We start from the raw sequence: 20,569 nt of genomic DNA, 5'->3' as shown, positions 1-20,569 counted from the left end.
CTGTCCATGGGCCCTGACACTTGTCAGGGGTCCAGCAAGAAGAAGAGAATTGAGCATGCAGTATAGAGCACTCAAACCAAACTACTGTAGTTCGACTCCCAGCTCATTTATCCCCCATTGCCTCAGGCCTGGTGATTTTGGGTAAAGTGGTACCTGCCTTTCCTTAGCAATGAAGAGAAAAGGGTGGCTTTGCAGAGGGAACTGGGTTAGTATGTGAAGGGCACCAGAGAGCTGTTACAAGGATCTAAACAATGGAAAGTAATGCTGCTCACCTGCCTGGGATTCAGGAAAAATATGGTATCCCATCACTCTGGGGAGAGCTCTGGCCTGAACTACTAGTGAGTGTGAGAAGGAGCACAAGAGTTATGAGCTGAATGTGGATCTCACAAAACAGAAGATAGGCGTGTCCTGGAGGAGGCTTGCTGCACACTGGAAATTCCTGCTGGTGGTCCTGGTTGCTAAGTTATCTCAGGTATCTCAGAAGCAGAGAGGCATGCAGGTGAAATGGCCAGGAAGCACCAGTCTTGCCAAGTGGGCTCACATGTTTAACAAGAGCTATCTGATGGAAGCGTGGGATGGCACCATGAACCAGAGGATGACAGAAAGGCTTAAACTGAATGGGATCTTTAAAGGTCATTTAGTTTCAATCCCCTGTCACGTGCAGGGACTCCTTCCACTAGACCAGGTTGCTCAGAGCCCTATCCAACCTGGCCATGAAGACTTCCAGGGATGGGGCATTCAACACCTCATTTCAAAAGGTTCTTACATACAATCCAAATCCTCTTTCAGTTTAAAACTGTCGCTCCTTGTCCTATCACCACAAGCCCTAGTGAAATGTCCCCCTCCAGCTCACCCAGGGACCTTTAGGTACTGGAAAGGTGCTCTGCCCGGCTGAAGAGCCCCAGCTCTCGCTGCCTTTTCTCACAGGAGTGGTGCTCCAGCCCCCTGCCTGTTGCTGCGGGCCTGCTCCGAGAGCTGCCGAGGGCGGTCAGCGCTCGGGGCGCCCTCCTGAGCCGCGGGGCACAGCGGGCCGTGAACGAGCGAGAGCGGTGCCGGTACCATGCGGCGGCACCGCCCGGCCCGGCCCGGCCCCGCCGCTCCCGCGGCCGCGCGGCGCCTCCTGCCGGCAGCCCCGGCCCCGCCGCCTCCGCCCGGCCCGCCGAGCGCCCGGGGGCTCGGTCTGCGCCCGGGGGCTCTGTCCGCGGCCGGGGGCTCGGTCCGTACACAGCCCTGACAAGGCTCTGTTCGCGCCCGGGGCGCGGCGGGGCCGGCGGCGGCAGCGCCTGCGGGCGGTGCGAGGAGCGAGGCCGGCAGAGCGGCCGGCACGGGGAGCTCCGGCGGAGGGACCGACCGCACCTGCCCGGTGCCCGGCACTGCCGCATCCCGCCCGCTGCCGGGCTCCTGCGCGCCTGTCTCCAGGCTCCTCCAGACATGTGAGGGTTTGAGTGAGCACGGGAGAGCCTCGGGCTGGAGCAGTCAGCGAGCGAGACTAGAGCTGCGTGCCAGCAGCGACTGCCGTCCTCAAGGCTCCTGCGCCCAGGGCCAGCAACTGCGGCTCCACAACCAGCTACAGCGATCCACGGGAGAGATCCATGTGTGCGTGTGTGAGCACCCCCGAGGATGACGGATGCAGCCCGGCGGCTGGCTAGACCGGGACGTGGAGCTCGCAACAGCCCCACAACTACCAGGCTACCGGCTCATGCAACAAGCCTGTCCAGTAGAGCATCTGTCCCATAGCAAAATATTTAATTCTGAGAAGGTGGGAGCTGGGTTTTGAGAGGACAGATGCTACCAGAGTCAAGAATATTAAATAACCTGTCTCCTAGAGAAACCAGGAGGGGTTTGCAGTATAGCACACTGCACAGAGATGGAACCTTTTCCCAGTCACAGGCTGTGGCATAAAGGGGAAGAGGCCCAAACCCTCTGCTTCAACTTTATTGTGTTATAACAGAATCAAGTCGCCTGAAAAAGAAATGCCCTAAATTTTGAGCGTCAAACACCTTGGTAGTGACTAGAATACAGCAGAAGGTTGTTTGGGTGACAGAATCAGAGAGTGGATTGGGTTAGGAAGGACCTTAAAGATAATCTCATTCCAATCCCTGGGCATTGCTAGGATTCAGCTCCTGCCCAAGCCAAGAAATGTTTACTGCAATGTGGCTATTCACCAGAGAAAGACCAGCGCCTGCACCCACAGCACTGCCAGTGCTGCTGGAAGTCATGTAGCAAATGAGCATTCCAGGTGAGCAAAAAGTACAAGATGCCTGTGGACAAGGTGTCTGGATCATCTAGTATCCACAGGGATACTAAAGAGGGAAAAAAAGAGGGAATTTATTACCATGTACACTTTGCAGAGGGAAATAAAGAGAAAACATAAGGAGGTGTAGCATGTGCTCTGCATCCTTTCAAAGGACCAGTTTCCCTCTGCCCTTCCAAGTGGCAAGCTAGGCCTGCGTGTCATCTTTGGTGCAGCATTGAGCTACTTCTTGCTCGACAATAGTCAGAGGTGCCTCGAAGGTTCCCAGCTTTCTGGGGTGAATTCTCCTGGCCCACAGCTGCTAACACAACCACCAAAACCAGCTCTGGGATCTGCTCCACTGTGCCATTCAGCCAGGAACACACCTGGCCTGTTCAGCCCTGCCACAGTGCTGACCCAAACAGAGCTACAGGAGGACAGCATACGCAAAAGTAACATTTACTGAGAGATACAGAACTGAGTATTATGAAGGACATACATGGATGGAGAGGGTAGCGACACCACTGCAGAGGGCAGCTTGGACCCCCTTCCCAGCATGCCAGGAAAGGAGCTGGATGCTACCAGACAAGTAACACAATGGAGATAACTGTGGCATATGTGTTTGTAACAAACAGACCATTATAACATACATTTCTATGGGATCACATCTAGTGATTATATAAATCCATATAGAGATCACTGTATAAAAACTTTGTAAAAAATATTTTTAAAAAAGTGTAAAAATGTGCATTCAAAAGCACGGCCGACACGGACAGCTGGGCTGTAAACATTATACTGAGTGTGCTTGTGGGGGGGCGCCTGCGCCACCGAGCCCCGACAGGCCTGCCCACCAGATGGGGCTGCATCAAGTGTTTGTGGTTCTTAGGTTTGGGTTTCCCTCTGGAGCATGTGCCAGGAGCAGCAGCAGCTTCTGGGCAGGGTGCTGGTGGGCACTGCAGAGCTGCCACGCCTCAGCCTGCAGCCCTGCTTCCCACGGGCTGTGTGGTCCTGCAAGGACACGCTGTGGCTCTATGGGTCCCAGGGCTCAGAGCAGGCTGAAGGGCTGTGGTGAGGTATCACAGGGAGGTTGCTCTCACTGGTACCACCAGCCCTGCTCCCAGATTCAGCCTCAGAGTACATGGTTGGCAGGTTCCTGATCTTCTCTGTTCCCATGTTTAGTCCACAGTTCCCAAGGAAGCCCACTGGGTCCTGGCTGCACCAGGCCTGGGTGTGCAGTTCTTCATACAGTACATACATTAGAGACCCTGGAAGACCCTGTGCCACTGTCTCCTCCTCCTGGCCCTGTGCCACCTTCACTTCTTCTCTAGCTGCTCCAGCAGTGGGTTGGCTTCACTCTCAGGCGTCTTGATGCTGTCTGTCCGCACGATGCAGGTGGGACGGTGCCGGTTCAGCATCAGGATGAGCTGCTGCCTCTCCTGTTTCAGCTCTTCTATCTGGGCCTTCAGCTCAGCATTCATGAGCTCTAGACGCTCAGACTCCTAGCAGGACAGGAACACAACCGCATGTGACTTCATCTATCAGGACAAGATACAAGACACAATTTGGCCAACATGCCACCTCTGCTCAGTGCTCTCCCTCAGCCCTTGCAGCAGGGGAGCAGACTCAAGACCCGCCAAGGCATCACATCCCTCCAGGCAGCTCATGCCCAGCCCTGCTGCCTTGTGCTACTTAGTGCCATCACACAGAATTACACAGCCACCATCTGGGGCAGGTCTCTGCCCCACCCCAGCAAAACCTCTGCCTGGCTGCTTTCTGTGGTCTGGTGTTTGAGAACAAACCCATGTGTAAGTCTTCACCCAGCCCATCTGTAAGGATATGTCTTTGTGAAATGACTCCTTATCTCATGCTGTGTCATTTTCCCATGTCTCACCACCGTTTGCAGAAAAACAGCAAGATGCTGTGACAGTTTTTCTGCCTTGAGATTAGAGATGGAGTGGGCATCTGGCCTCTGAGTGGGAAAATCTTTAGGACTTCAGTCAAGGGGCCAGCATACTGCCAGCCCATCCTGTGCCACACTCATATAGGTGTTCCTGCTCCAGCACTGAGACAGAGACATTATCATTCCTCTCTCACCACAAGCCCAGAGCCAACCTCTAGCCCTGGTACCATGGGTAAAGCTCTGCCTGTGCATGTACATGGCCACCACCTTCACAGCCTCACAAAAAGCAGGGGCTGTATTTTCCCAGAGAAAGGCACTGGAGCACGGGGTGGCAGAGGGGCAGTTCAGGAGGCAATGCTGCCCTCAGCTGGAGCACTGTTCTAGGGAGGTCCCTGCCATGCCCTGGGACAGATTGGGGCACCCACCCGCTGCAGGAACTCCGTCCTCTCCTTCTTCTTGTTACGACATCGTGCTGCTGCTACTTTGTTTTTCTCTCGGCGCCTTTTCCTCCTCTCTTCTTCCTCATCCAGCTACAAGACAGAGAAACCCAGATCAGAGCGAGCAGGTGTGGGTTGGGGCAGGAGGTAGGGGTGAGCACACGGCAGCCCCACCCCGGCAGGGCACTGTGGCAGCCACCTGGTCACAGGCCACCAACAACATGACCTAATCCTCACTGGAACCAGGTACGCTGCTACTACAGCCTCTACCTCCACTTTGTGGGAACACAGAGAGGGAGACCTGTAGCCACAGCTGAGGACATGGCTGGCTGGGGACAGACAGCCCTTCACAGGGCTGCTCCCTCCCTGAGAGGGAAGAGACAGAATGGAGCCCCCTCCTAGAAACACGGGTGGTTTGTCACACAGACATCTATAGGCTCAGCTCCGTGACCACAGACATTGAAAGCATCACACACACCGCCAAGGACAAGAGGCAGAAAAACCCAGAAGATACCCCAGCTGGGCCTGCCCCAGTCCAATACCTGGGACTGTCTGCTGAGTTTCAGCACTGTCTGAGTCACAGGGCCACCACAGTAAGGTGGGGACATCCCCTTATCGTGCATCCCCTGTAAGGAGGCAGGACACAGCAGTACCTGCACTGTTTGCCATGACTCGGTTCTCTGTGCTCTTTGACTCAAACCACACAGGCCAGGCCCATAGGCCCTATGGGTCAGAAACCAATAATCAAATTATTTATGGATATATGCTGAAAAGCCTGTGTAAATGGCATACCTACATCCAAGAACCCAAACTAGCTTCAAGGAAAATCTGAGTGCCGGAAAGCCCTGTGAAGTCAGGTTATACTTTGTAGGATTAATAGGAAAGGTCCCCAGTGCCTTCATCCACATTTGGCCTGGGTCTCTGAAATTTGGGGTGTCACACTGAACTGCCTAATTCCTACTGACTGATACCCAGTGGCCACAAGATCACACCACATGTAAACACACCAATAGTGCCTGATGGTAATGAAGGCTGCAGGTGCCATCATCCACAGTAGACTGTGCACACTGCTAACAGTCACCAGATCCAAAACCCACTAATCAAAACATCCCAGTGTGATGCACCAGGACTGGATGAAAAATGGACTCAGCAAAGGTAGGGTGAAGGGGTAGCTTAAGTAAGTTGCATGTCCAATAACACAGCACAGAGCATGCTGTAGAAGGCAATGTCCAAGCTTTATAGCACTAATGGTTTTGCATCTTTTCTACCTTACTTTGCAAGCATTATATCAAAGTTGCTACTTTAGCTGGGGCTAAAATATTAAACAAAGCCAGCACAAGCTATGCAGAGATTTCCATAATGCCAGGCTGCCACCATTCCTTTGTCAAGGCAGTGTCATGGGGCACCAGTGTACCACACTTGGGAGAGCTAGGATGGGAACTGCACTGATATCCCCAATTCCAGTCAGAAATGGACAGCTCACACTGCACCCACATAACTTAGATGTCACAGGTTAGCAGAAGCAATCTGGAAGGCACTAACTCTACATTTTGCTGCCAGGTCTTATAAAATTTCCTGACAGAAATTAAAAGGAGGTGGACATCAGGATAGATGCAATTCCCCTATGAACCTTCACCAACTACTCCTCTACCCATAAGACAGCTTCTTGGCCTTTTAGTTCAAGGATTACTAGGAGGGTGCAGAGGGGTAATATGTGCTCACAGCTCCAAAGCTCAAAAAACACCCCCAAACTTGGCTTCAAAAGTCCATCTTGGGGCGTAACAGCAACTGGAAGAGCAACCAGCAACTGCACCAGCCTTGGGAACCACCTGACATTTCCATGCCTTGTTGGTCCATTCAACTATAATTACAGAATAAATGGCCTGTCTCTGACCCTGCCTCCACCCCAGAGGGCCCAGCAAAGGTCTTTGTCCTTTAGGTGAGTACAGACGCCCAAGGAAGGATGCTCAATACAGACAGAAGCAGCTTGAACTCTTGGCTCTGCTTTTTGACCACAGCTCCTGTAGCTTCATAGAAATATAGAAAAGCTTGGAAGAGATCTAAAAGATTACCTAGCTCAAATCCTCCTGCCACAGGCAGGGACACCTTCCAGTAGCACAGCTGCTGAAAGCTCCATCCAGACTGGTCTTGAACACTTCCAGGTATGAGGAATCCACAAATTCTCTGGGCAGAGAAGTTCTCTTCTTCAAGAAGGCAAGTTTTCCCTATCTACTTCTGCTTGATTTCAGTTCAAAAAGGGACATGGCCCTGGTGCTGAGTGTTAGGACGTTACTCAGAAGCACATGGGACAGTGATAATGTATCACCCAACAACATGTCCCAGCAGCTGAGCTCTAGGGGATCCCTGTGGGTTGAAGGTCTGGGGATGCCTCCCTGAACTGCCTCAGTCGGCAGCCTCAGAGACTGAGGTGATTGTCTGCCCAAGGGTCAGGGCTCAGTCCCAGAGGGAGCACCTCAGGTGGGATTCAGTGGTGGAAGAGCCCAGCAGCATCTGTCTACTCCTGTCCAAGAGGAGAGCAGCTTTCCCAGTGGGGCTGTCCATCACCCTGCAGGGTGGGTTTTTTGTGTGCCCCCAGGCACAAACACCTCAATGCCAGGAGGTGCTGGTGGCCCCAGCAGAGCAGAGACAGCTGCCTTGCCCAGGCTCATGGCAAGCAGCCTGTCCTCCCAGGCACCACAGAGTGGCATGCTGGCACCCAGCATTCCTGGGCTCCAGCGCCCTGCAAGAGGAAAGCAGCTGCAGGCTGCATTGCAAAACTATGCGTGGGCAGCTTCTTGGCTACTCATGGGATAAGCAGCTACTGCCTCAGCTCCCTCAGGCTTTTGCTGCAAAGCCTTGCCAAGGGCAGCTCCATTTGCTGTCTTCAGCTCCTCAGCTTCACAGGGGAAGGAACCAGCTGCATGGAAGGTAGCAGTGCAAGGGCTATCAGTGGGTTTTCTCTTCTTTCCTCCACATGGTGCCTCAACAGCTGGCTCAGAGAACACTCAGCAATTCCAGTACCTTCTTTGGGGCAGAACTGCCCTGGCCCTGTTACACAGATGCCAGTGACATCACAAACCCATGCCCACAAAAAGCAAAAGCAGCAGTTGCAGGGCCAGCTCAGAGATGCCCAAGATGCCTCAGGAAAGGAGCTGGGCTCGGGAAGACAGCATAGCCACAGAGTCACCCTCTTTCTTCCCCAACCCATGAAGCAAGGCAGGCACTGCAGACCATTTGCTGCATTAATACCCAGGCCAAGAGCTTGGAAGAGAATTTGGCTTCAGCTGAAAATCCATGACTGCTTTGCCCATAGAGGAATGAAAGCCATTAGCGTCCCCAGGGCCTTGCAATGGTCTCCTACAGCATCCCAACCTCAGGTCTTCCCACTGCAGAGCTGCCTAGTCCTTCCCAGGCAACCTCCAGGCTGCACAAGCTGACTGGACACTCTCTTGGGCACAGAGCTCCTGTGCAAGCTGATCAGATGGACTACATCATACCAGTTCTATCCACAGGAGTCCACCTCAAATAGCTGGGGGAAAAGAACAGGGATGCTCTACACAGGTAGGCCTGGCTGCTGCTGAGCTTATGCCAAAAAATTGGGCTAAATCAAGTGTCAGCACCATTTGGAGAGCAGGTTGCTCCCTGGAACTCTTATCTTACTCCCTTCAGCTCACAGCTCATCACAGGCAGCTTTTCACATCATCTAGCACCTCCTTGCTCATGCTTCCCGAGAACACACATCACCTCATCCTCATATGGCATCATCTGCGGTAACCCACACAGAGAAATGCTCTGTTCAGAAGACTGTTTATTGGACCTTCTAACAGCAGCCAGCACCCTCACCAACGTGGGACCTCTCAAACGGTGGGTTCCCAGCTCCACCTGCAGGCAGTAGGAGATGCAAACACTCACCACCAGTTCAGCCAGTCAAAGACTGGACGACCAACACATGGGAGAAGAAAACACTGTCCAAGCACCTCCCTAGTCCTTTCAGCCTGGCTCTGACATGGCAGCCTGTGATACCAAGCAGAAACTACCCACCTTCCCCATCCCAGGAAACTCGAGGTGAAGCCAGGGCCCACCCCAAGCAATGGGGCAGGGGCAGCCCCCAGCCAGCAGTGCCTGTGGCACGGGCTGAGTCACTGCTTCGCAGTGCTTGTTCACACACCCCATCCCTGCTGGAGAGGCAACACCAATACCAGAAGCAACAAAGGCTTGTTGACACGGGTGACAGATTGTGTGACTTCCCCTTGACCCCAACCTAGGGACATGCCTTCTGCAGCAGACCTCACTCCACATGCAGGGTTTGAGTTCAGATGGCTGCCAGTTGTTGCATTGGACCAGCCAGGTCTGGGACACTGAGGCTACCACTGACAGACAGGGACACAAAAATCAGGCAGGGACAAGAGGCAGCTAGTGGAGCAGCTGCCAATATGCACGCACATCACCAAACAGGGAGCTTATAAAACACACTGCTGGCCACCCTGCTGTGACAGCCAAGCACAGGCAGGACGGAAACCCAGGCAAGTGCAGACAACAGCCCTGCAGGGCCACCTGCAGCCAGCAGCCCCCAATACTCACCTCACTTTTGACAGGCTGAGGTCTCTTCCCAAGCTTCACCTCCAGGAACTGGAGTGGCGAGATCATGGCCCCGATGTTGCGGATGTCGGCGCACTTCAGCTCCTCGGCGGTCAGGGCTGTGCCGGGCAGTCCTGTCAAGGGGCCGAGCCCAGGCAGCGCGCCAGCCGTCAGAGACGGGTCGGGGATCTGCCCTGGCATCATAGCAGGGGAAACAGCTTCCTAGGCTGGAGGGGGACACAGACATCCCATTACAACCCAGCTAGAGGGCCTCGTGACACAGCACAAGACAAACTCACGCTACAGTCCCATCACCTACAGGGGCATGAATCAAGGAAGGTAGAAGTTCTCCCCGAGGAAGGGCAAAGGCAGAGAATAAGCAGAATTTTTATGATAGAAACCAAAATATATGAATCCTACCAGGAAGAATAGGCTACTGGGGTGTAGGTCAGGAAGGGAAGAGACCTGAGAGGCAAAGCACCAGAAGAACAGGAGCTGGCTGCAATGACAGTGATGTGATCCCATGGACACCTTTTTCTGGAATACAGCAGATCAAGGTTTGCTTTTAACTGAGTTTTGATTAATTAATGTGTGGATTATTAGTACAAGGAAAAAAATGGCACAAAGAGGACCATAATATGCCCTAGGCTGGATTTCTTCTGGGCAGGCTCAGCCAGTGGTCAGGGCTGGGACACAGCACACAAAGACCACGGATAAAACTGCAAGAAAAAGCCTGCCACTGTATAAACATCTCTCAGCACAGACATGAGGAAACAAAGGCTGGAGGGGAAGGGAAATGGTACAAGGTTCAAAAGTCCCCTTCTATCATGAAAGAAAAAAGTGAGAATAGGGTCAGGGGAAACTTCAGCAAGTCATTTATAGGGAGGAGAAAGGGAGTTATCAATAAGTACGAAGAATAAGCAGCAAAGAGATAATAAAATTAAAACTAAAATGGTAAGTCCATAGAGTTGGAAGTGTTACATTAGTCCAAAAGCCATGGGAGCAGATGGTTGTTGACTGGAATACATCCCTGCTGTGTAACTGGCCTGGGACACTCACAAGTTACCTATTTACAGCATTCAGAGTCAGCTTCTGTCCACATAGCAGCCATTTGCCCCTCTTCTTCAACTCAACCACATGTCCTAGTGTGCATGCACTGCTCTCCTTGCTCTGCCATCCAGAGAAGTCACAGCACACTGTAGGAGCCTCCAGGGCATCCACCCCATTTTACCCCTGTGCAGGAGGCACCAACATAGCAGGGATAAGGACCAGCAATATCAAGAGAGAAATAGACTAAAAGAGTAAACCCAAAATCTCACTGTGCAGCTTCCTCCAACAAGAACCAGTCACAAGGCAGGATTCAACAAACAGCTGGGGAAACTCATGGAGGCTCTCACAGCACCAAGTGTCAGAGAAAGGAGGAGCATTAAATGAGGGATAACATGCACTTGCCCTGCTCTTTCCAAAGCATCACTCTCATCTGCTGAGAGACCAGGTAACAGGCAATACAGACTTTTGGTCCACTCGAGCAGACTCACACACATACACATAGCCAGGCCAGCTGCCACAGCTGCTCAGCACTTGCCACCCCAGGGTGACAAATCTATGCCAGTACCAGGCTGAAAACTTGAGTGAAGCTGCATGGGAGATAGAAATGCTGGATCACAGAACAGTTGAGGCTGGGAGGGGATCCCTGGAGATTGCCTGGTCCAGCCACTCTGCTCTGGTGGAGTCAGTGGGAGCAGGCTGAACATGGTTATTCATGACAAACAGGGAAGTTAAGAATTTCTTGGTGCTGGCACATCTCTTTACCCAAGAGATTATTTAATATATTTGTTAATGTGAAGGAACCAGAGATAAGCAGCAGAAGGGAAGAAAAACAAGCATAGAGGCTAGTCAAGGGCAGAGAGGCTAATGCAAGCTCCACAGCATCCAGCACGGGTGCTGTGCAAGCTGTTTTGGTGTGACAGACAATGGTTTGCAGCACAGAGTGCCTACAAGCTGCAATGAGCTGTGAGCCGTCATACAGGCTCATCTGCCAATGAAGAGGTACAGGTGTCAGCATGAGATGTCCCCTGGCAGGGTTTGCTCAGCTATGATCAAGAAGACTTGAGAAAGAGCAGGGAAAGCAGATGTAGCAAGAGAGAAACCATGAAGAAGTGGCAAGCAGGAGTCAAGTCCTCTGCTCCAGTCATCCTTTAGGAGACCAGAAAGGGGAAAGCAAGCCAGTGCTCAGCAGTGCTGGGAGCACTGCTGTGAGGAGAGGAAGCTGGGCAGGGAGGAGGTGATCTACATAAGGTCATTAAAGCCTGAAGACAGGAAAGACAGACAAGTAACTTCTCAAGAGAAGTGACACTGTCTGACTAAATAGACTCCTGCCCATTTGGTGACAGAAAAGAAAGAGAAAATACTTGGTAATGATATTTGACCTCAGAAAAAGCTACAGGTCAACTCCTTGAGATTGCAAAGACCTAAACTGATGCAAAGTATTCATTCTTCCACAGAGATCTCTAAACTAGAAAACTGTAATTCCACATCTGCAAGGGAATCTTGTACTGACATCTTGTACCACAATCTGTGCCAATATCTTGCAAGATGTCCAGAGATGCCCAGTGCAGCTGGGCTCTGAAGCTGCACACTACCTCCCTCCCCCTTCTTTTCAGGCCTACACATGGCTAAGATGCTTCAACCCTCCAGAAACAAGCACCATCACACCCTTAGGCGACACTCCAGACAGGAAAACAGGAGTTATTTAGGGAGTGTGGCTAAATTCCTACCACCTTCCTCAGAGATCCTCCCTTTCCAGCAGGAAGGCTGATGAGGATTGATGAGGTGGCATGACAAAGGTGAGGTGAATCTAGAGATTCTTCCCAGGACCTCCTGCCACAAGACAGAGCTGTATGGAGTTAAATTCAGTCTACCATTTTGGGAAAGCTATATACACTGCAGAGCTGGCCATTTCCCTGACACTGCCACCAAGGTGACATGCTGTGGCACTGGGGAAGACACCTGCAAACAGTAGCACAGCCAAGACCAGCTGCTGCACACCCCTCACCAGCAATCCTACAGGCGTCCATCCCCAGCTTGAACAGCTTACATCAAAATTTAAAAATATAATAGAAAAATAATCAGTAGCAAAAGTATATGAGCATCCACTTGAAGACTCTCATAGACTGATCTGGGGCCCTGACCCACACTTCCACAGGCTTCAGGATAAGAATTGATTTGATTCCAGTACTGGATGCCAAAAATCCATTCTGAACTTGGTTTTAATTTATTCATAGAATCATTGAATATGCTGAATTGGAGGGACTCATCAGGATCATCAAGTCCAGCTCCTGACCCTGCACAGGATTGCCCAAAAGTCAAACCATGTGCCTGAGAGTGTTGTCCAGACACTTACTGAACTCTGTCAGGCTTGGTTCTGTGACCACTTCCCTGGGGAGCCTGTTCCAGTGTCCAACCACCCTCTAGATGAAAAATCTTTTTCTGATATCCAACCTAAACTCCCCTGCCTCAGCTTCATGCCATTTCTTTGAGTCCTGTCACTGGTCACAAGAGTACCTGCCCCTTCTCTTCCCCTCACAAGGAAGTTGTAGATTGCAGTGAGGTCTTCCCTCAGTCTCCTCTTCTCTAGGCTGAAGAGACCAAATGACCTCAGCCACTCCTCATGGGGTTTCTCCTCCAGACCCTTCACCATCCTCATGGCCCTCCTGTGGATGGTCTTTAATGGCTTAATCTCTTTTCTCTATTGCAGTGCCCAAAACTGCTCACAGCATTCAAGGTGAGGCCACACATGCGTGGAGCAGTGCATGACAATCCCCTCCCTTGACTGGCTGGCAGTGCTGTGCTTGTCTTTCATCATGACATGCAGTTGGCAGCACCTAGGCTAGACAGTCCAGGTGCTCAGGCAGACTGAAGATAGGGTCACTGCAATTTCGGAAATAAGGAGCAAAGAGAAATCCATTCTGTGGGACAGCCTGACCACTCAGCACCTTCTCCCATGCACTCCTGAGCCTGGGACAGGTCCGTGGGGACCAGTAGCTAAGGATTCAAGAAAATACTGTGTTTTCTCCAGCACATCTTCTCCTTCTACATCTTTGCTCTGGTAGCTTAATACACCTTGAAATAGCCTCTGTACCAGTGTAACACACAAAACAGGTCAGAGTGAAGGGGCTGGCCCAGTATCCAATATGCTCTAAAAACTTATCCTGGATCCAGGGAGAGCAGTGCCAAAGCCCACATCACAACCGCATCAGTGTAAATTATTTTTTAAGCTGATCAAACCAAAGTGCCAAAAGCCCTCTGGAAAACCATAAACCTGCTGAGAACTAGGTGGAAAGGGGGAAGACTGTCTTCTACAAGTGAGAGCTTGCTCAGGGGTAAGAAAACTCAGGAGCACACTGAGAATTGCCAAGAGTCAAGCTGAATTAGGCCTTGGAGAGGAACATAACACCATTCCCAGCAGGGCTATAATCATGGAAATAAAAAGGAATAAGGAGAGGTGTCATGCCTCTCTGCAGAGTAGGGGTGCAGTAACAGATCATCTCCCCAGTTCTTGAGGGCCCTCAGCCTCAGGCACTGCCACTTCCACTGATTGGAGGGACTCAAACTTGAACAAACTCCAAGTTTGCTCCACTCCTTTGCTTCTTCCTAATATAAGTACAACTTTATTTTCATTCTGAGTCCCAGATATTTTCCCATTCTTCTTGGGAGTGCCAGAGGTAAACTGCACTTTGATCATGTAAAAAAAGCCAGTGTATGGAATTCTATTTAATCCTCCAGTCTTCCTCCCAAAGCCATTACCCTGGCAGACATGGACATGCTTACCTACAGCTCCAGCATATTTGTACCACATTTGCACAGCAGGGCAGAACTTTAAAGTTCAGGATCTGAGTGTGACCTTCAAGTTGCAGCTCTTCAACAGCCACATCTTGCTGGATGGGGCGAATACAGGTGGTGCCTTGCCAATTCTTATTTCCTTTCTGGATATTCCCTTGCAGCATTTGCTATTTCTAAGGCACATGAACCAACTCACCTCTGTATTCCTTCCCCTTCTAATACAGTGCTTTAGTTGGGATTCTTATTAGATTTTTTTAATTTTCAGAACTGATTAATAACACAGCTTTTTCCTCTCAAAGCCAGGTAGTCTTTCAACATCTCCTTACATGAGCTTGGAAATGTCATGTCTTCAGTAAAACCTGGTTTTCTGGTGTCCTACATTTGAACCACACAATTCCTTTGTATATGCATGTATCAGCTATGCTTTTCCACATAATGAAGCCAACAGCAACACAGCAAGGGGAATGAGAATGTACAGTCTTCCATATGACCATTGGATCAGCTACACCAGCTTGAGTTTACATGCACCACAACTCTGCCTTCTGCACCAATACTATTCAGCATTTTGTGCCATGACATCAAGATGCTCCAGAGTGAATTAGGACACAGAAGGCTTTCTTGCAACTTCAGTTCAATGATAAGTAGCTTATGCCAGTCATGGCTCTGTTCAGCAATTATCTTTGCAGCAAAAATCTGGTCAACACATGGTTTCACGGGTCAAAATTCAGTTTTTATTTCCTTAGCTTTGCCTCTACACTCCCTTATTTTGGTTAAAATGCTGTAACACAAGACTTGACCTCTTGCCGAAATGTCTGTAAACTCTCCTGATAATTGCAGCAACTTTTGCATCCTTGCTTTGGCACTGTTCTTCCTGTGGCTTCAATCAACTCAGTTATTTGATCAGCAGTCTCATATGCTAAAAGTTACAGTAGTACAGCTTTCTTTACTCACCTTGGTTGTGCTGCATCTTTCCCACCAGTTTCACGTGCTTGTGTGCTTTGTTCCCCAATTCTGTCCTTATGGTCAACAGTCTGTGACACTGGTTGATTTAATATTTCTTAAAGCAGGACCCATTACTCTTAGTTTTTCTCCTATTGCCAGAATCTGTTATCTTCTGGAAACCACAACCTACAGGGAAGAAGCTTTACCAAGTTGTTTCTGTCCCATACATTTGCTCAGCTTCCTCGGTGACACTGTCCCCACATACCCTTCTATTCTTTCTCTTGCAGTTCTAATCTTCATGGTCTTGGGCTTTTTTTTTTTTTTTTTTTTTGTAGTGGGTTGGGGTTTTTCCTCTTCCTATACTGATTTGGTTGCTGCTTTTTCAGGAGACTCTTTGTTTGGTTTTGGGTTTGTTTCTTTTTAAGAAGCTGGTGTTTGCACAGCAGTTGCAGCATAAATCTAATGTGCATAGGCATAATTCATATAACCCAGTATTCCTGGGGGCTTGTACTCCAGTTGCTAGCCTGTATTCACACCCCTCCTGCCACCTCTTCACTGCTATTCTTACCCACAGACTAAAACTGGCACAGGAGTGCCTACCTGTGTTGAAATCATACATTCAATTCCCTGCACATAGTCCGCCTCAGTTTGTATCCACCATCCTATGCATCCCCACTTATCCAGAGGCATTGTTTGTTTCTTTAGGAACCAAATGTGATTGCTACTGTTGCATCAAATCATCATTCTGCAGAGACAACCATGATATCCCAAAACAGGCTCTGACAGTCACACTTCAATTTATGTTGCCATTACTGCCTTATCTCTGGTGTCAGCCTCCTTGGTGAGAGTGAGGGCTATTTGCAGCCTTATTTTCAATTTTCCTGTCTATAATACAATCACAGTTTCTTACAACATAAGCTGTTTCACATGTGCTGACATCTATAATGGTTGATCCAAGTAGCCTTCTGATGCTCAGAGAGCCAGTCTAGCATCTAATATTGCCAGCCAGCAGATTCTGACACTGTACCTACCAGCATGTTTCTCTTTTGCCCATGTTAAGCACAGCACTAAAGCATAGTCTGTCCTACCAGCCCTTCCTCCATGCTGCCTGCAGAACAAAGGCCATGCTTGCCTGGTATTGTCTCACCAGGCTCAGCTTGGGTGCCTGCCATTACTTGTCAGCTGCCACACATCACAGCATTGCTGTAGTCTCTAAGCCACCATACAAGCCATCTTTGATCTCTTCATCAGTGTGTTAGCACCTACCACCATATTGCCATTTGTGTGCACTGTCTTGGAGCACCCAAGTCGCAGTAACTGGCCTTTCATCTGCTCCCAGCCAACAGGGAATAACAATTCTGCTTTGGAGATCAGAAGCAGCACTACCAACTTCTAGTTCCTTAGATTCTACTCTGGATTTATTGCCGTTTTTAAACTTTTTTTAGCTCCTGGCTGTCAAGCTACCTCAGTCTCTATGTCATATATTAACTCTATCTAGTTCCTTCTGTGAGCAGAAGGATGATTTATATGAAAGCCCTTTCCTGACATACCCAACTTCTCATGCCCCAAGAATGTAACGTCCTAAACAAAGATGGGGCAGTTGGCCATCACTCCTCTCTGAAGCTCTGAGCCACTTGCTTTTTTCCATCTGGACTCTTCTGAGAAGACTGCAGAGTGCCGATGGTCTTAAGCCTACAGACCTACTTCCACTTTGAGTTTCAGGCACAGTGGGAGCAGATGAAGGCAGAAAGACACTACCCCATATTCCCAGTGCCACAAGTACCTTGCTATTCAATCAGAACTTTCTTCTGCTGTCCAAAACACTATACTCTCTCATTGCCACACAAGTCTATCTACTCTAGATGTATTTAATTTTGAGTAGCACCTTATAGTTATATCTTCTGGCTAGCTGCTTCTGCTCTGCACTGTTAAAAGCAGTAACTTGAAGGGCCAGTGCCAAGCACCAGTGGTCAGTGTCAAAGTTATTTGCCAAATATCAGAACACAGCCCTTTGAGGATAGCCGGTCTTTTCAAGTGCCCGTGCAGTAGCTCTGGTAAACATGGACTTTAACAACAGCCACAGTGTTTTCATTTTTTCAGTTGCTGAACCTGCTGATGCTAAGGAACCCACCACCTATAGCATATTGAAAAGCTGCAGTGACACCAACTGGGATAAAAACGTGCATGCTCTCTCTTTACTGAGAGAAGTAATTTTTTACTTACTTACTGTTTTATGGCATCACAGAAATCCCCCTTTGTTTAAAGGCCAGTTAAAGGCATGGTCACAGCATGGCCTATCGAGTGCACTGAGGTGGGGCACATCACCTGCAGGACACTGATACACAGGATACTTCTCTACTCATTGCAGTACCTCCACACTCCCTTTCCATCTCAGGAGGGAGAGATAGTTCCTATAACCAGGTTCTAGGTTTGCAGGTCCCAAGACACATCTGTGCCCTTTCCACATACACTCCAAGCTGCCATTCCTGCTGTTCCTTTCTCCCACAGGCAACCCCACGTGGTGGGAGAAGAGTTGCAGGGTATGTGAACACCCATACATGTAACCTCTCACCCCCAGTTCACAGAGTGAGTGGGGGAACGACAGTGCTGAACAGAGGAAGGAGCTATGAAGAACTGTTCCTCAGGAGGTGGAATTCTAAACCTGCTTCATGAGTGGGAACATTCTGGCTCAGTCCTGCACATCTAGCTGGCAGGAGGAACATCAGAGTCATTGACAGACAGAGGGCTAGGAAAAGCTTTCTAAAAAAAGGAATGCAAAGAGCCCTGCTGCCCTCCCTCCCTCCTCTTCTCCATCAGAGAAGCTCAAAGCTTCCTACACTGTGCACACAGGGCAGCCCAGAAATGCCATTCTGCAGCCCCTTGTCCAGCTGGGTCTCACCATTAGACCTTCACACCCACCTATCTAATGATTCAACTTCTTGTCCCTTTTATGGGGGGGTGGTGGGGGAATACTGGTTTTCCAGTGCTCAGCTTTAGAAATAATCTCCATTTGCCATTAGCAAAGCAGTCAGCTCACAGCCCTTCCTCCCTGAGCATTTTCCTCTGTACCTTCACAGGGCAGCAAAAAGCTCTAGTTTAGCTGCTCCCACCACTGCAATGCAGCGATTGACTTCCAAGCAACCTGTGACAGCAGGGTTTTGTACAGCACTTACCATAACAAGGCTCCCCCACGGCGATCGTTAATTGCAATAACTGCAAAAAATGCCATTAATTATCACAGTATTATTAAGATGGCAATTAATTATTTGAGGTTGTACCACCCATTGGTTGCTGTCCACCAGGATGGCAGTACAGAGCAGGAAGGTAAAAGCTATCCTATTCATACCTGAAGCAGCTCAGAGGGATTTGAGAAGGAAGGAATATCCTGGTCCGAGAAAACCACAGTGTCTGAGCTGCAGCCTAACAACTGACTTGTTGAAATTACCCAGGACCTTCCATAACCACATGTGGTCAGGGCTAGAATCTTCTTCAAGAAGACAATCCTGCTCCAGCACAAAGCTCTGTCCTCAGGAGCCAAGGATGGCCTCAGAGATGACAGCCCCTACCCCCCCTACAAACTCCTCAAAATTATGCCCTGAATACCAGGGTCATCCACAAAGACCTCTAATCCATAAAAAGGCCAGCTCCGGCTAGTTTGCATCAGCGCTGCTCAGCTGAGAGGCCCAAATGTGCCTTCAGCTCCCTGGCTGCATGTTAAAATAGCCTGCAATGTTTGGATTGATACCCCGGACAGTCCAAGCAACTGAGAAATGCAGTCAAAGACAGATGGCATCAGGTTTGCAGTGCCCCCTCCTTGCTGCACTGGCACTGCAGGACACACACATGCTGGCAAGGGGTCCCATTTCTCACCACGGCTCTGCCTCCCTTGCTCTTGGGGCCAGGCCCACTACAAACAGCCACTGCAGTGAAAAGAGCCTCTTACAGCTTCACATTCAAGACATCGCATGCTGCCAAGTACCTGGCCCAGGCAATGCAGCTGAAGTAGCAAATGCTAGCTAGGGAACGACACCACAGAGCAGATGCTCAGTGCTGCCTGAACAGTTGGACACACTGCTCAAAGGGACAGGGGAGAAAGAGGCAAGAGGTCTGAGGGAGTATTTATTCTTCCTTGGCAAGGAATGTAGCACAGAGACATCTTGTAAGGAGGGCAATACTCAACTGTGAAGATGCAGGGAAAGTATCCATAGGTGTCTCAATGAGGAAGCAGAGGCAATAACCTGCACACTAACTCAGCAGATTTTGTTAATTTCCCTGACACCAGGAGCAACCAATTGCTGCAATGGTGTGGAAGGCAACTCCTGCACCCACACACTCATCCCCTAGATGGGCATGTGATTTTTAAATTACTAGGACTCACACTAAGAATCTGAACTCTGAAGACTGACATTCACAGATGCCTTCACACAAGCTTTTACCAACAAATTCCCAGGGCAGATTCTGTCAAGAACCTGCAGACAGTTTTTTTATGCAACTTTTCTCAAAACTAGCTAAAAAATTCCTGGTCTGAGCTGCAGAAGCATTTGCTTCTGCTGAGCTCTTGGAGTCCAAGCACACACACACACACGCACACACACTCACAGTTTGGCAGTGGTTGTGTTCCAGGGCTGGTAATGCAAGCCATGGAGCAGGCTGCCAAGACAAGCAAGAGAACGAGCCAGGCCCCGTTTCATTGGCCACCATACGCTGCATATGGCCCTGGAACCAGCCAGCACAGTGTTCTCACCCTCCTTGAAGGCATAGGAGACCCTGTGTTTTCAAATACACCTCCACAGGGCCTTCATTAAAAGAAAATGGAAACATAATGTGGCTCTTGCTCCCCTGGTATTTCTCCCTTTCCCCCAATTTGCTCTCAAACCTATTTCCCTTCCATGGAAAAAAGAAAAGTGCCTCCTGGAGCAGAGTGTGCAAAAGAATGCAACTTCCATTCAACTCCATGCCTGACTGCTAAAGCGGACTTGGGACCGCGCGGTGGGGGCACCTCCAGGGCCCCTTTCCTTCCCCGGGCCTCCCAGGCTGGAGACACGGCTGGCGACAACCAGCCCGCCCGCCCGGCCCGGGCCGGCAGCCGCAGGGAGTCCGCGCCCCTCACCTGCGCGCCCGGCCGGCAGGTGAAGCGGAGGCAGCGAGCACCCGAAAGCGGGGGCAGGCCGCCCCCGCCGCCCCGCAGCTCCTCCGTGCAGCGGCAGCGCGGAGCCAGGCACCCCCAGAGGCACCCCCAGCCCCCGCGCGTCGCCGGCTGCGGGGGTAGCAGCCCTGCTCTGGGCCGCCCATGCGGCTGTGCCCGCCCCCGCGGAGGGTCTCTCCGCATCTCCACCCGACCGCCCGGACAGCAGCGCCCTGCCCGCTGCCGCCGATTCGGGATGCTCCTCCGGGCGCCCCCCAGCCCAGCCCCCGTCGCCGCTGTCCGCCACCCCCGCGGAGCCCCGCGCCGCCGCCCGCCCCCTGCCGCAGTCCCGGCCCGCTCGGCACGTCCCCCGCCCGCACCCACACCCACCGTGCAGGACGACCGGAATGCTGGGGTGCCCGCGGGGCCCGGCCGTAGGGGCCGGGCGCGGGCTGCAGGCTCAGCCCCGCCGCCTCCGCCGCTGCCCCGACCCCCGGGCCCCGCTGGGTGCC

General features: G+C 50.9%; 1 protein-coding gene across 1 annotated transcript; it reads right to left on the bottom strand.

The window, feature by feature from the left end:
• Positions 1-2,676: 2,676 nt before the first annotated feature.
• Positions 2,677-19,933, bottom strand: JDP2 (Jun dimerization protein 2). Its single transcript, XM_014890180.2, has 3 exons — positions 9,152-19,933; positions 4,559-4,663; positions 2,677-3,732 (listed from the first exon to the last, which is right to left on the bottom strand). Exons 1-3 carry the CDS (start codon positions 9,350-9,352, stop codon positions 3,547-3,549), a joined length of 492 nt encoding a protein of 163 aa, XP_014745666.1. The 5' UTR covers positions 9,353-19,933; the 3' UTR covers positions 2,677-3,546.
• Between the last annotated feature and the right edge of the window lie 636 nt (positions 19,934-20,569).

The sequence above is a fragment of the Sturnus vulgaris genome, chromosome 6 (genome assembly GCF_052056855.1).
Source record: "Sturnus vulgaris isolate bStuVul1 chromosome 6, bStuVul1.hap1, whole genome shotgun sequence".
NCBI classification, from domain to species: domain Eukaryota; kingdom Metazoa; phylum Chordata; class Aves; order Passeriformes; family Sturnidae; genus Sturnus; species Sturnus vulgaris.
This window is presented reverse-complemented; position numbering and strand designations above follow the sequence as displayed.

Coding starts and splice junctions, on each gene's coding strand:
- JDP2 (XM_014890180.2), bottom strand. CDS start 9,352: ATGATGCCAGGGCAGATCCCCGACCCGTCTCTGACGGCTGGCGCGCTG. Junction 4,664..9,151: donor CTCAGCCTGTCAAAAGTGAG/GTGAGTATTGGG, acceptor TCTGTCTTGTAG/CTGGATGAGGAAGAAGAGAG. Junction 3,733..4,558: donor GGACGGAGTTCCTGCAGCGG/GTGGGTGCCCCA, acceptor CTGTCCTGCTAG/GAGTCTGAGCGTCTAGAGCT.